This window comes from Plectropomus leopardus, chromosome 16, assembly GCF_008729295.1.
Source record: "Plectropomus leopardus isolate mb chromosome 16, YSFRI_Pleo_2.0, whole genome shotgun sequence".
Lineage (NCBI taxonomy): Eukaryota > Metazoa > Chordata > Actinopteri > Perciformes > Serranidae > Plectropomus > Plectropomus leopardus.
This window is the reverse complement of record NC_056478.1, coordinates 25,075,217-25,091,990: the sequence shown is the minus strand read 5'-3', so window position 1 is coordinate 25,091,990 and position 16,774 is coordinate 25,075,217. Positions and strand designations below refer to the sequence as shown.

Here is a 16,774-nt window from a genome sequence, read left to right as displayed (position 1 = left end):
TAGAGCCTTCAGGTTCTGAGTTGCAGGGGAGTAACAGTCCCCCGACAGCATCTTTAACATTATTCTGATGGCTTATAGTTAAGTTTTGAGCTTTGTTTGTGATATTATGGGATATTCCTTGTGAAAAATTTTGCAGTTGTTTTCTTAACATATATTTTGACATAATACAGAGTGACAACTAAACATAAAATATGAGAAACTAATTTAATAAATAAATGATGGATGACATAACATATTGTAATGTGTTGTCCTCTGAAAAAAAAAGCATGGAAAAGGAAAACAAGTCAGCAAGTCATATGCGTAGAGATATACTGACTTACAAATTTTCACATAAAAATGAAATATCAACATTGTCTCAAAATGAACAATTCACTTTAATGATTTGAAATAGGTCCAGTTTTTCCTGGTTTTGGTTCGTCTGAATTTTCTTAGGGAGAGTATCATCCAAGCTTGTTAAAGTGAGTGGATTTGAAAGTTTTGTTTCAAATTAGTTACATAAGACTAAATGTGGCATGTTTTACATGTAACCTCGATTACAGTGGTATTGGGAGACTTCATGTTTTCGACAGTTAGATGGAAAAACGTGCATGTATCGGCATCGGCAGTAATTGAATATCTTGGCTCCTTTTTTTTGTAGTTTTTACCTGTCTATGAAATGTGCCAGATTAATAAAGCAAACGCTTGAAAGGGGTTTTTGCCCATGTTAGATAAAAAAGAAGAAATCACTTAAAGACCATGTAGTCCTACTTTTTTTGGGCCTGTTTTTCTAAATGAGCCTGATGACGTGTATCACCTGAAGCCCAAATGAAAGCCGGTTCGAACAAACCAGACAGATGAGGGTGATGACAAAAACAAACTACACTATAAAACATCACTCCGGATAATCTCTCACATCTGCTCCTTGTGCTCCATAAAACTTCAAATACCAGCCTGAATGTGGAATAATGCTTCACTGCACATCATTTCACATTCACTGGGTCTCATATCCCTGTACGGCTTCTAGCAACATCCTTTAAATCCTCTTCTCTGAAGGTTTGTCGAGTTTGTCCAAAGTGAATCTACTTATTGTGTTCCCAGTAAGTACTGATTTGGTGTTTTTCAAGTCCAAAAAAAAGCCAGAAATTATTCGTTCATGAAGGATATAATGTTCAGTTTTGAAGATTATTCAGTTCACAGACATATTGATTCAACGTCTATACTTTTAATTTCTAACTGTACACATTCAGCTCCTCCTGGCTTTAATGTGGTCCAGCCCTGCTCTCAGCTCTCAGCTCCGTCTGATAACACATTCCTGTTGGCTGCAGTCAGCGTGCAGCTTCACTGCAGGTGATATCATGAATGAATGGATCGAGCATGATGTCATTTCCAGCAGAGATCATGCCGGACGATTAGAGGCTCTGTTTGCATGACAAACTTCCACAAGCAAATACAACTGCACAAGAAAGGTTCATCAGTAAAACTGCTGAAAAAGTACCATCAGTGGTTGCTAGTGATGCTACAACAATGAACTTTTGCTTTTTTAAAAAAAAAATCTACCCAGTAAAGGCTCTGCTACTTTTCTGCAGACAATGATACATATGGCAAAAAGATGTTTGATCTTAGAGGACCTCATCCAAGCTGCATCATATTACTTTCAAAACTGCAATTTAGTGGCACATAAACTTTTAGGAGACAGGGCTGCAACAAGAAACACAACAGCATCATCGTCTCACATTTGTGGGCTTTCTCTTATGGAACGATGACTTCTCAGTGCCAGGCCACCCCGAGGCCCCTGATCCCACTCTGGTGGTGTGGTTTGAGAAGTTATACGACTTTACCCAGCTAACCATGTCTGCCTTCTGAAAAATGTAGGTTTGATTCTCTGTAATTTCACGGTGGTGGACAATTCTGATTCATGTTAAAATGCAGCCTGAAAAAACAAACAAAAAACAACTGTTTTTATCCCCTAAACAGTCAACAACAAAGGCGCATCGTCGGTGTCAAAGTGTTCCTGTCGACTCGTCTGTTCTGAATGTTAATAAGGATGGTAATTATTGCAACTATAATTAGCTGCAGATCAGCATCTCCGGGTCTGACGTGTTTGCTGTGGGATCCGTTTTATGAGTGTTTGGGGCTCTCTTTGCTCTCTTTGACAGGCTGCTGTCAGCACTGATGCTATGAATAGACCTGAACAGAGAGAGGCTTTCTGCAGAGCCATCATGTGCCAACAAGGTTATGATGACTGATACCCAGTGTCCTGAGAGCAAAGAGGGAGAGAGCTGAGCTACTTACAGGACTTACAGACAGTTATCATAGATTTAAAAGTTTAGGCTGCAGTATCACGGAGGAGTGTTAACTGACATTATGGTGTCATTCAATTTGTATAAATTCAACTGTGGTGCATCTCAGGTAGCAAGACTTCTACTTCTTGAGGCCATTGAGGTTGTGTATGTCAACAACTCCTGTATGAATTGCTATGAAATTTTATTTAGACATTCATGGTCCTGAGGAGGATCTTACTGACCTTGGTGACTCTTGACTAAGCCTGTCACCATAACTGCTTTTGTTTGATGATATATTGTACCAGAAATAATTGTGATAAACAATTTTATTGCCTTTTTTAAAGAGAATTTTTATACCACTTATACAATGATTTAAGTACAACCTTTCAAAGGGCATGAACTTTTAATTCTTAAAAATGGTTACAATTCAGATTTGGAATATGAAAAAAAATAGTAGTGATAAAGAGTAGTTAACACCAATTATTATATACATGAAAGTCTGTATACAAACATAGTACCTTTGTAGGAATAGCCCAAAATTACCCAAAATTACTAGACATGCGTACATAAGTGTGCTGCTGTCGGCTACCGAGAATGAATGACCTGTGCGGGGTGGTTTGCTGGTGGATTTACGGAGTGGAGGAGGAAGTTGTTAGCGGGTAAAACTATAAACGACAGACTTTTGGCCCATTGGCACGCGCTACCAAGCTAAGGACTATCAACCTGTACCTCTTCCAGTCCAAAAGTGCAGCTGCAGACTACCGGTAAACTATACTGTGTTGTCTTTGAAATGTTGTTTTTCGATTCATGCTAGTTGGCAGGAGAGGGGAGGGGGAAAAAGTATTATGTTATGTATATGATATATGTCCAGGGAAAAAACTCTGGCATCATGTTGGCTAAAATGTTGGTGGCATTCTTATGTAAGCTGTCATGCATGTGGACATAACATGCAATATCGAGGTCAGCAAAATGATCTAAGTCATGTTCATATATCATATGATAAGTCTATAATATAATTGTTGTGACAGGCCCTCTCCTGACTTTCCTTTAATGCCACTGGGAGTTTGACATTTGTGGCTTTGAGTGAAATACCTAAACACTATTGATACTATTGATATTGATGATTTTTTTAGACATTCATGTTAATGTTATGTTATGTTATGTTATTGCAATAAAACTGGTGATCCTCTGACTTCACATGCAGCAGCTGAGGCTAATGGGAATGTCATTAATTTTGCAGGCATTTGGTCTTAAATCAAAGGACACAACATTTTAATTTGATGGTGGCACTAGATGAAACATGAAAGGGATCACCAAAAATCAGTAGGCTTCCCCCTCTGGGCACCATTAATGTGTCTTCAAAATTTCATAGCAATCCAGTTAATAGTTGTTGAGATATTTCAGTCTGGACAAAAGTGGTGGTTTGTTTTCCAAAATGTGGCCATTTGTTACTCATTTTCTCATTTTGCTTTAGCCAGCAGTGGGAAGAGGGAGTAGACATTGGGAAGGGGTGGATAAGAGGATAATGGGGATATGGTTTTGTGTTGTTGCTCCTCTGTGCTTTTATCTTGGAGCCTCAATAAAAAGAGTTTAAGAGTAAAATATAGAAAAATGAAAATCAAATTGTCACACCTGTATTGTTTGGTACAATGCCTCCCTTAACTTCTAGAACAAACTGCATCAGTGTTGTAATGCGATTTGTTGCCGAGTTTTCAAAACCACAGGCCTTGTCACTGGGAATTAATGGAAGATATCTTCAAGGCTTTCATCCAGTAAGAGCTGAAATGTGTGCAACAGAAGAAGCCATTTATTTCCAAAATTACAGGCAGCCAACAAAAGTGCAAGTATCTAAGCCACAAAAACACAGGCAATTAATGTAAAAGTGCTCTTGTGCCCTGGTGATATTTCTGTATAACATGGTTTTGGTGCAGTGATAGAAAGCATCTGCATCTGTAAGCTCTTTGCGCCGCTCATATTTGGCTCATTTAGGAGTCTCTGCAGTGCAAACCACAGGCCTCCTCTGCTGTCTGAAGCTATGATCTCACACACATACAATCCAGCCACTATGGAGAATTTATGTCCACGTCCTTCACCCTTTGCACGATACAGGGGGATTATAATGAGAAAGGCTGTACAAGTCTGGCATTGTCTGCTCCAAAACAAAAAGTCTTGCCTTGCATTGTTGCCTCGTTTCTATAGAAACACTTCTGGCTGTAAGGCGGACAGGAGACAAATAGGTCAGAACTGGAGCAGCATTTTTAAGGAAAAGGACAAAAATGTGTAAACTTAAGGGTGGCTTTTTATGTTATGTCATACCTGCTGCACAGTCATCCCGCCTCCCCAGAGAGCAAAACAGGAGAGAAAGAAGAGGAGTGCACAGAACCCCTCCTCCTCCTCAGTGTCCAAACAAGGGCAGGGCCTCTTTGGCCATATATGGAGGGGTACATGACATCACCAGCCAGTGGAGCAGTGCTTTTTAGCACAACATCCACTTTTTTCATTGTCCACCGATGACATGTTTGGAATGTGATGGCTTTAATTCCCCGTGGTGCCGGGCCCCCTCCTTCCTTCACTCACTGGCCCCGTGAGAGACTCAGCAGCAGCAGCAGCAGCAGTTTGACTCCTGCTCAGCTTTAGAAACAGATATGGATCAACCTGCTCTGCATCCCAACTTGTTGGTAAGTTGAACAGAGTTTTAGGGGAGGAAGCTTTTTAAACAGAGGGAGAAGACTACAAAGGTCTGGAATCTGAGCGTTTGATTTAAACTTGCAAAACACTCATGTTTAAACCTGTTTGTATATTTGAGACTCTGGTGTGACCCACATGAAGGGGAAACTGCAGCAGACTCTCTCAGACACACACAGACTCCCGCAGAGAATTAGTTAAACATCTACCAACACGAAGCTGAGTTCTCTTGAACTTTGTCGGCAGCTCTGCGGTGCCATTTACTGCTGCTTTCTCCCAGTCGTTTGGTGTGTTGATGCAAGTTTGTATTCATGAATGCATAAAGGTCATCATGTCTATGAGTACTCTCAATCATGCATTTGGGGGTGTAGATTTCATTTCAACAGTGATGGCGGGACACATATGAAACCAGGAAATACTAAGCATCAAGCACTTACGTTCCAGCATTCTTTTGGAGCTTTTTGTACAAATTTGTTCCTTTTTTTGTATCAATTAAGGGGGGGATGTCTTTGATTTCTTCAAAATAAATGTCCTCTGTCCTCTGCTACTTGTTTGTTTTCATTAGGTGGGAAAATGCACAGTGTAAATATTGAAGGAGACAAATTCGTACCGATGTATCCAAGTACAGTAGTAAGACCGCTTCTCTGTTCTTCTTTTGCCCTCTGATAGTGTACAGACAGAATTTCAGGTGAACTTTAGAGGTGGTGCAATTGCATGCAGGTTGTTTATACTGAACTCAAGTGTTGACATTTGAAACAACACTTTTGCCAGAAGATGTGGTTGGATGAAGCTTCATACAAACTGGTTTGTTTCAAACATACCTTAGCCTTAGCATTTCTAATGTAGAAATGCAGTTTTTGTCCAAGTCTCCACATTATGGAGTTGTTCTAGCACATATGATCAGTAATGCTGGTGCACCAGAAATTCACTTTTATTTTTGACAAGCTGGAAAAAACATCTGAAACAACTTTTTAACCATGATTGAGCCCATTATTACCCAAATCAATTCAATTCTGTCAGTCTTTCAAGTAGTTGACTGTGATCAGTTGTGCAAGTCACAGCGGAAATAACTTAAGTTCCCAACTCAAGACACCTGTGTATTAAAGGAATTCGTGGCCTGCAGCCATAGTTTGTTCACTGAATCCTAAACAGGAAAGCTCTTTTGGAGAGAATCACAAGTGTTCAGGCCTTTATCTGACTCTTTTTTTCTTTTGTACCCTCTCTTTTCTCGCTGTTCCCTTTTATTTTGCCTGCCTGCCTCCCCATCCAGGATCAGGTGGTTAATGCTCTCATTCTGAGTCTGGTTTGGCTTTTTAGAGATGTGCTCCATCTTTCCTCCATCTGATATGTTTCTTTTTCTGCAACCAATTATTCATGTTTGCGAAAGTACTTCTAAACATTTTGATGTCAAATTAATTCAGGGTTGATGTCCTCTGCATTGAAACAAAGTCCTGGTGAAGACATGTTTCACATTACTACTCACATCTTGAATTTGTCTGTTTCTTAGGCTCAAAAGGCTGTTGGAGCAGGAGAAGGCCTACCAGACTCGTAAGGACAAGGACCACAGCAGGAGGTTGGAGAAAGTCAGAGCGGAGCTGGTTAAGCTCAAGTCCTTTGCCCTGATGTTGGTAGACGAGCGGCAGCTGCATATCGAGCAGATTGATCAACAGAGCCAAAAGATCCAGGACCTCACTCAGAAGCTGCAGGAAAAAGAGCAGCGTTTGGCGGCAGTCACTGACACCGCCAAGGAGGACAGTCAGAAGATCCTCAAGTTGGAGGCAGAGCTGGAGCATCGAGCAGCCAAGTTTGCACAGGAACACGAGGAGATGACAGCCAAACTGGCCAATGAGGAGTCCCAAAGCCGACAGCTTAGGCTGAAGCTGGCCGGGTTGGCACACAAGATTGAAGAACTGGAGGAGAGCAACAAAGTGTTGCATAAATCAGAGGAAGACCTGCAAGAGCTGAGGGAGAAGATCAGCAAAGGGGAGTGCGGAAATTCTTCTTTAATGACCGAGTTGGAGAATCTGCGGAAAAGAGTGCTAGAGATGGAGGGCAAGGATGAGGAGATAACCAAAACTGAGACTCAGTGCAGGGAGCTGAGGAAAAAGCTGCAGGGTGAGGAGAACCACAGCAAGGAGCTGAGGCTGGAGGTGGATAAACTGCAGAAGAGAATGGTTGAACTGGAAAAATTGGAGGGGGCCTTCAGCAGGAGCAAAACAGAGTGCTCCACACTTCACACAAACCTGGAAAAAGAGAAACGTGTTGTGAAGGATCTGGCTGGTGAGCTGGAGATGGTGAAAACTCGGATGAAAGAACTAGAGAGCTCCGAGTCAAAGTTTGAGAAGGCCGAAATGGTTCTCAAGGATGACCTCATGAAGTTGAAGTCCTTTACAGTTATGTTGGTAGATGAGAGAAAAAACATGGCAGAGAGACTGAAACAGGAAGAACAGAAAAGTGATGATTTGAGTAAGATGTTCAAAGCAGAGCAGGGTAAGGTTACAGAGGTCACAGAGAAGCTGATCGAGGAGAGCAAGAAACTTCTTAAATTCAAATCAGAAATGGAGATCAAAGTGTCCACCCTCAATGAAGAGAAAGAAGAGCTAAAAACTCAACTTGCAAGCGAGGAAGAAAAGTGTAGAGAGATGAATGCCAAGATTGGTAGTATGAAAATAAGAATGGACGGACTTGAGGAGTCAGAAAGAGAAATGCAGAGAAAGTGGTCCAACAAGGACAATAACAGAAATCCAGACGAAGACAATAAAATTAAAGAGCTTACACTAGAAATTGAAAGACTAAAGAGCAGGCTCAAACAGCTTGAGGTGGTAGAAGGAGATTTAATGAAAACAGAGGATGAGTATGATCTACTGGAGAAGAAATACAGAACCGAGCAGGACAAAGCAAACACCCTGTCTAAGCTGCTGGAAGAAATGAAAAGTCAAATCGCCAGAAACAAAGCCATAGAGAAAGGTGAGGTCATGAGTCCAGAGGCTGAGCTCCGAATTCGCTGCAAGATGGAGGAGGCTAAAACTAGAGAGCTGCAGGCGGATGTCCAGGCACTGAAGGAGAAAATCCATGAACTGATGAACAAGGAGGACCAGCTCTCCCAGCTGCAGGTTGATTATTCTGTCCTCCAGCAGAGGTTCATGGAAGAGGAAGAAAAGAAGAAGAGCATGAGTCATGACTTTGCCAACCTTACCCAGGAGCTGGAGGCCACCAAGCGCTACAGTCGAGCCTTGAGGCCCAGCATGAACGGCACAAGGATGGTCAATGTCCCGGTTACCTCCACAGCAGTGCAGACAGATGTGATGGTCAATGAGCCTGCTGAGGACGAGACGGCGGCAGGCTTTATCCGGAAATCAGTCCTCGAAGAGAACCATTTAATGAGCAACCTGAGACAACGGGGTCTTAAAAAGCCAACAGTTCTTGAACGATACCCTCCAGCGTCAGCAGAACTTGGGGCAAGAAAATCCTGGATACCCTGGATGAAAAAGAAAGAGGCCATCACGCTCACTCAGACCGCTCCTGAGAAGACAAATAGGGCATCCTTGCTCCATCCACCAGAGATGACCAGGCCTGGCCAGCCACTGCACATCCGAGTGACCCCAGATCACGAGAACAGCACTGCCACCCTGGAGATCACCAGCCCTCGAGCTGAGGATTTCTTCTCCAGCACCACGATCATCCCAACTCTTGGCCTTCAGAAACCTCGCATCACAATTGTCCCTAAACCCACAACCGTGGCATCAAAGAGCAAATCCTGTGAGTTCACAGGAGGTCTTGATCGGGCCAAATCCCCGGTCACGATTACCACCATCTCAAGGGCCAAGAGTCCGGACAAGACCAACAGCTGTAGCTCAGACAGCCTTCAGTCACCAGTGTCCATCATCACAGTCAGCACCACTCCTGTCGCTGAAGTATGTGCTTCACCGGAGCCTCACGAGGTCACTGCAGGCCGCACAGTCATCAAGATGACCCCAGAGAAACAACCTGGGCCAGCAACTTTCAGGAAATACAACGGCAACAGCAACATCATCACAACAGAGGACAACAAGATTCACATCCACCTGGGTTCACAGTTTAAGAGGCCTTCTGAGGGATGCAGTAGTCCAGTGTTGACGCTGAGGAGCTCAGAGAGCAGCAAAGAGATGTCAACAGGAACGGTGCTGCGCTCCCCACGGCAACCCTCAATGGGGAAGACGATTCAGAGCAAAATGACAAGCAGCATAACAATCACACCTGTCACATCGGCGTCCTCCAGGCCGACACAGTCAGTGGTGAGAGCAAGATCATTATTATGTCCTCCATCTGTCTTTCTTTCTGAAAATGCTATGACCCCACAAGCATAAAGAGGCACAGATGACTTAAGTGCCTTTTATCCACAAACAAACGTATCTGAACAGTGTCCAATCTTTATGTTGCAGTTGCTTCTGAAATGTTTCAAAATGAAATCAGGTGCTGTGTGCTCCGTAGATAGCACTCTCTCCAGGTATAAAACAGTGAATTTATAAATGTATGATCTCACTGGTATGAACTAACACTGGAATGATCTGACATGCATTCGATCCCAGAGAGGCCTTTCTAAGGGTCTTGTAAAGACATGCTTCCCAACTGACAAATTCACTCCTTTTAACCAAACACGGGCAATAAGTGACCCATTTGGATGTTTCACTTTTTTTACTTTAAGAACTTAAATTTACAGAAATGCAAACTTGTTTAAACTTGTAATGTCACCCAACCTAATGTCAATTGATAGCTAAGAGGACCTACCTCGGTTACACTCTTGTAAATAGACCCAGAAAGCATTGACTTGATGATTTGCCACTAAATCAAAGACGGCTAGCCCTGCTTCAGGACCATCATCAGTAACTTGGACATTAGAGTTGCTTAGACAGAATTCACTGGATGGTAGGCAATCTTTTTTAACAACTTATAAGGTAAGAAAAATGAACAAAATGCATGATCTAGTCCTGCGCGGCAGGTTATCGGCAGAGTAAGCATGCTTCCCCCATGCGGGTGTATGTTTGTTCAGTTTATGCCACGGTCTGGATATGCAGGTGAGGTTAATTGGGGACTCTCAATTGTCTCTGTGTGGTAAGGCGTGTTAGCCCTGTGATAACTGGCGACTACCAAATTTGTGCTGGGATAGGCCCCCCTCAACCCTGCAGGAATAAGAGGGTATAGGTAATGGATGTATAGATGGTTGGATGATTCACTCCAACCAAAAAAGGTCTTTTCAATTAAAGCTATTAACATAATGACTGAAAACCATTTTACAGTAACACAACTTAAAAAACGGTGCCCTCCAGTCATTGAGCAAGAAAGACATTCTGCAGCTTCTTTGATTTTGCGTGTTTTGTATTAATTGACAAGTTTTTCTTACAGTGTGTTCACATAGAGCATGAATTACATTTTCACATTGCATTACAAATACTGCCATTGGAGTATTTTGCAACTGGCTAATATTTGCCCTTTACAGCTGTGCAAACGGTTGTGCTAAATAACTGGTGAGGGCAGCTAACAGCTAACTTTGTTTGCTGTAAAATACAATTGATAGTTGGGATCAGGTTATGTGAATGTGCTTTAAATTGAGGCTCTGTGCCCTGAACCACTGTGAACCAACATGTCAGATGACTGTAGGCCCACATTGCCACTTCCCTCTTTCCATTATTTACTTTCCACAAGAGAAGACCACCTTAAATTACTCAGAGGATTTTGCTGAGAAGTAACTCAATAAAATAGTTTCCACAAGTCACAAATACTCATTTTTACTTACTTACCATGCAGTTCTATGGCTTCAATCATGAATCTCTGAGTCATCTCTTTTCTTGTTCTTTGTCTTTACAGCACTGATGTTGAGTGGTAGAGCTCAGGATGCTCACAGATGTCCTCCATTACTAATTCTCAGTAATGTCAGGAGAATCCAAAAAAGATGTCACAGCTGATAGGCTTTACCCAAAAGGCGTTGCGCAAATTTGTCGCACACACTAAAAAATTTCAACTTGTAAACTACATAAATCGAGTGAATTTTGAGCGTTCCGGTCATTGGCATTAGCCTGCATGATTTGCATCTATGCACTGACTTTGTATGTAATCTCCCTGCGCTCGTTCGTTTGGTGTGAACGCATTATTAGTCAGAGTAAGTTATGCCATTTTGTTATTTGGTACACCCATGGCATCGATATTTTCCAACCTTATAAGCTCCTAAGAAAATTGCTTACCATCATATGATTTGTATTGCAGTGATCCTGGAACAGGGCTAACCCAAACCACGCTTACTGGGGAGCTCACCTTTTCTTTATGTGCAGTTCCTGTATAAATGTAACATCTACAACTCATGAGAACAGTTAATAACAGATCAACTCTGTGCTTTTACTTTTCTGTGATCCAAGCTATTTCCTGATGTTGCTTTGTTTATTTTGCAGCCCGGTTCGGATGTGCAGTCAGCTCGGAGCGCGGCCACAAGGATCCCTATGTCAAAAGGTATGAAACCAAGCAGCAAGGCGGTTCTGGGTGTGTCAACGGTGACAAGGTTAGAGTCGCGGGCCGAGAGCCAGTCAATGAAAATTGAGCTGAGGAAGTCGACGGTTTGTGGCTCTGCCTCTGCAGCAGGAGGCAAGAGCTGAGGGCTAAACACGCTGCCATGGCAACACCTCATGATTGAGTTTGCTGCCGAATCTGCTGCCAAATATGAGTCACAGGCCACATCAGTATAAAAACATAAATGGGACTCAGTGTGAATGTCGCCTCTCACAGCAGCTTAGCTCTCCAAACACTACTATATATCATCCCCACCTTCACTTTGCATTTCTACATGTTTTCAGGGAAGATTTTGTGTATTTTCAGGCAGGTTGTTTAAGTTTTTCAGTCATTTTTAATTTCCACCGAGGATATCTTTGCATGTTTCTTTTGCATCTGAGTGCATTTTGATTAACTTCATCCTGGTGTTAGTTTTGGGCAGTAGCTCTAGACTTGCTCTCATCATTTGACATTATTTCATAGCATGTGTTTATTTCACCACCGCTTTTGGAGGTTTCCAGTCACTGGAGCACTGTGAATTGTTTGTGACAGTATGAATTGTCATCATTTTGTGACAGGCACCAAAATAAAAACTATTTATATCTGAACCAAGAACGGCATTGCTCTGTAGAACTCATTTGTCTATGGTGTGAGTGAGCTTTGTGTCTTAAAATAGTGGGTGAGAATCATCCAGGAAACCTCCATAATATTAACCCGTCCATGTTGCTAAACAAAAGCACAACTCAGCAGCCTACAGCATACACGATACATGAATTTTCAGAAACAGTGAGACTTACACTTGCCGAGGATGTCATTATCTCTGTAGTCCATCACTACTAAATGTCCATAAATCTGCATACAAATCTTCAAAAAACAAACAAACCATATAATTTCATAATTTCCATAACTCATTTCTTTTCAATGCCAGTGTAATCCAGTGATACTTCTCTGTACACTCATGGGAACACTGCAAAAAAACACATGGTAATTGCTGCTTCAGCATACTTTTAATGCTGCTTTTGGCCAAAATGTCTACGCCTGCAATAGCTATGGCTGTAGGAATTTTTTTTTTAAGGTTTTTTAGGTTGTCCACCTGTTCTTATGTATGTCTCATTCTTGTTACGGCTATATTTCAAGAAGGCCTTAAGGGAGTTTCCTCAAATTTGGCACAAACCTCCATCTGGACTCAAGGACGAACTCATTATAACTTGGTGGCAAAAAGTCACTGTGACCTGAAAAAACGTTTTTAGCCATAATTTATGAATTCATTGGCTAATTATGACAAAATTGTACACAGATGACATCATAATGTTCTGCAAAAACACTTTTCTGGTAATCATTTAACATCATAGTGGTCAGATATTGAATTGGTGACACTAATCTTTGGTGCCCACCTTAAAACTGTGCTGATTTTGTAGATGAACTGTGCTGTGATGCTGAAGATGTGTTTGAAGCATCCACATTTTAGAATCGGAGACGTGGTGAAAGCATTGGCACTTTCTTCCCCAGTAAATCTGCCAACAGATACAGATATGTTGTGATTTGACTTTTTATGCATTGGTGCACATTATGGCAGTCCCATAATAAATCCACTTGCGCCGGTGTCATTTCATAGTGAATGTTGGGATAAAAATGGTCTAAACATGAAGATGGTCTTGTTTCAGGTTTACATGAATATCCAATTTATGCAAACAAGTTTGACGATGAACTCTACAGACTCTGATGCATCAGAAAGATTGTTCACTGCTGCATAAAAATATATAAACATTTCTGTGGTTGCAATACATATTTCTGTACGTCATATTTGATCCTTTCAGCACAATGTAGGAGATAAGCATCTAGCACCCTCTTATGGACATGTATTAAAATACAAAATGACATCTTCACATGTGGTAGAAACGAATACCATTTTTAATTCTGACATCTCCAACATATAAATCACATTATAGCCATGTCACACATCCTTTAATGGTCATCTCACTGCATCTCTGACTAAAAACAAATCAATAAACCACAGTTATCTGCAGGTTATCATGTTTTCTAAAAGAAGACCAAGAGAGAATTATCTCAACAAATTCCCCTGCCTTAAAGAGCCGAGAGAAAAAGAGACTGCTGATGTCAGGAAACAAGGGCATGAGAGAGGGATATTAAACAATGCTGTGAGAGATGTAATAGAGTCTGGAAGAAGCATCTGGAAAACAGGAGGGCAAACATGAGGAGAGTATAAAACACTGATTCACATTAAGCCGAGTGTTTTTGTTTGAGCTGCAGCATGTTGGCTGTGACTCCCCCGAGGCTGCTGCAGAGAGGTTTAACTGGATCAAATGCTCTTCCTGGGAGAAACTACAGAGGCTGCGCAGGATTATTAAAATCACATTTGAGCATGATCTTCTTGTCGGCAGTCATGCCACGGCCCTCTTCCTCTGAGAAAACTGGAAACAAGGTGTAGGATAAGGACTTTAAACTCAGCATATAACTTTGTTGGCAGCTTTAGGGCTACTGAAACATCAATATTTAGTATAAATTGTCAGAAAGCAGTGTCACAATTTCCTAGAGCCTGAGGCGACATCTTCAAATCACTCCAACAAGTTAATCCTTGATACCTAAAGGCAAATTGGTTTGATTCCTGCAAAAATATGGGGAGATGGATATGAGCGACTTAACAGCACATGGCCCAAAAATACTAGGAATTTAGTAAAATGTACCAAAAAAATCCTAAAAATAAGCAAAACAAGAAAAGTGAAAAGAAAATAACAGCCCGTTGGCTAAGCTCTGAATGTTAGAGAATAATGTGATTGTTGAGCCAAAATTAGACCATAATTTGGCTTTTGGGGAAACACGTGTTGTAATTTTCCACCACAGGAACGGTGATGGACGCCTTCGCAAACAGCCGACGCTGATCTGAGATCTGTGATTGTTGAAGCGCCAAGACAAACATCTCCTGGACAAAACATGCAAAAAAGATGCAAAAAAGTGCAGTTTGAAATGAATGAATCAAGTGCTTTCATACAGAATACTCTCTATGTGCTTTATGCAGTTTGGTGTACAGTCAGAATCTGAAATGTTGAATTCAGTTTGTCTAGACCAGGGGTCAGCAACCGTTTCAATCAAAAAAGCCATTTTTGACCAAAACTAATTTTAAAAACATGCCTGGGGCCGCAAAACATATTTGAGCCTTATAGTTAACGTAAAATGGCTTATTAAGTATAAATAAGTCTTATTTGTCTAAATAAGTATTTATTTATATGTTTTACAACAATGTGGCTACTCTACAGTGGGCTATTTGTGATTATTTCGGACTTTAACTTGCTAGAGGTGGCAGTTAAAGCAAACAAATCTTTTAACACGCTGTTAAACTTTCTTTTTTCCTCTGAGACTTTTGGATTTGTAGTAAATAACCAGCCTAGCAAGACAAGCCACAGTCAAAATTTAGAAGAAAAGGTGCCAGGCCATAGACGTAAGACACAAATTTTACTTCAGTTTAATTGAATTATTCAGTGTTTTTTTTCTAAAAGTGGAAAATGTAAGTATTTATTTAGACCTAGAACAGAAAAAAAAAAATTAAAATGTGAAAAAAATTAATGTCCATGATTTCTTTTTTTGTGTGTGTCAAAGCCACTGGAAGCCACTAGAGAGGGGCTGAAGAGCCGCATGTGGCTCCAGAGCCACAGGTTGCCTACACCTGGTCTAGACAGTCCAGGCTATGTTTACACTGCCCACTTCTTTATGCCTACATTACTTTTCCCCCAAAACTTTCCCCTGTTTCTTTTTACAAATCACGTTGATCTACTTAATGTACAATTGAACCAGCAAACACAGAGATTGCCATCTGCAGTGAATACTATCAAGACAGATAACATTTTACTGAATGATGAGCTTGGAGTCGGGGTCTAAGGCTTGGATGGAGAGCTGGGGCAGTGGAGGAGCCTGTAGCACTCTCCCCTCTCTTTTTATACCAGGAACAGCCCCAGGATCAGTCAGATAAGAGACCGATGAAAGAGTAAAAATTTGCAGTACTCCAAATGAATCATGATGTGAAAACTCTGTTTATAAAAGTCACACTGAAGGAAATCTGATGAATTCACACATGAAAATGTTTTCCATACGCTCTGTGTAAAATTCAGTAAAATATATATGGTTGCTTAGAGATTTACCAACCTAACTGACAGTGTCTGATATCAGAGAAAATTCTTAAATAGACCATATTTCAGTGGGGTTTGGTGGGATGCTGATTTACATGACAGTTCATGGAGATTTAAAAATATGCTGTACTACTACAAATGAAACAATAGACTTTTGACTCAGTTTTTGAGGTCTCCTAATGTTTTGTTTTGTTTTGTTTTTTTTAGTCAAAGGGTGCCTGTGTTTTATGTGAATTTGATCATTTGGTCTTGTACAGACAGTTTGTTGGACAGTGGCAATGTATGCTGGATTTAAAATTTGCTTTGGAAAGTTGCTGAAGTATTTGATTGTAAGGAAAGTAGTGGAATGGCATGTTGCTTTGAAGTGTATTTGAAAAAAATTAAAACTACATTATTTGTGTTAATCAAAACAAACACAGCACTTGGGGATTTTGAGTTTTAAGCAATATTTTATTTAGAAAAGCGCCCCCCCCCCCCATTTATACATGTCTACATTATACATTATGATATTTCTGACGGTTGGAACACTTTAGCAAGACCTATGATAATGCACCATATATGCACTTTGAACTACAGCAATGGATTTGTCTGAAAAAATAAATAAATAAATATTACAATAAACGCTGAAGCATTAAAGACTACTTTAGCAGTTTTTGTGAACCGTTTTTTTCATCCTGCTCACACACAGTAGACTAGATACTTAGCAGATTCTTCTATTAATTTCTAGTGTTTTGTGTTGAATAAAATTTTTTGGCAGTGTTTTCTCCTTATTTCAGTTGAACGCCTACCATGTTTGTTTGTTTGTGCCATAAGCTGTTCTGTTATCAGAATTCCGAGATTTAAAAAAAGTCAAATACTAATTGAAAATATAGAAATACTGAAAACTCTTAACATGGAAATATTAGGAAAATCTGGTCCTGTGGAAAAGTACCCTAGTCAAAAGGAGGAAACAGCCTGTACATCAATGCATGAGGCATAGCTTATAGCTGATGGCGGAATTTCTACATTTCAAGGCTATATATGAAAATATAAACATTTGGTTGAATACCGAACAGTTACACGTAATTGGTATTTTCAGTTGCCGCAACAATGTACGTGTCCACTTAATATCACACGCGTTATTTTATTAATTATGTGGTTGTGTTCCTGATTTCCGATATCTCTGATAGC

The 16,774-nt window shown here is 40.7% G+C and overlaps 1 protein-coding gene across 3 annotated transcripts in view; it reads left to right on the top strand.

The window, feature by feature from the left end:
- LOC121955269 (filamin-A-interacting protein 1) overlaps window positions 1–16,240 on the top strand; it is a 48,393-nt gene extending 32,153 nt beyond the window's left edge. The window contains exons 5-8 of one of the 3 annotated variants that reach the window (XM_042503132.1): window positions 6,454–9,220; window positions 9,368–9,432; window positions 11,369–11,426; window positions 14,325–16,240. In XM_042503132.1, the coding sequence (XP_042359066.1) occupies window positions 6,454–9,220; window positions 9,368–9,432; window positions 11,369–11,426; window positions 14,325–14,333 (2,899 nt within the window). In that variant the 3' untranslated portion in view covers window positions 14,334–16,240. Of the gene's footprint in view, window positions 1–6,453; window positions 9,221–9,367; window positions 9,433–11,368; window positions 12,075–14,324 lie in introns of those variants that run through there. The other 2 variants (XM_042503133.1, XM_042503131.1) reach the window with 2 other exon arrangements.
- Window positions 16,241–16,774: the final 534 nt, after the last annotated feature.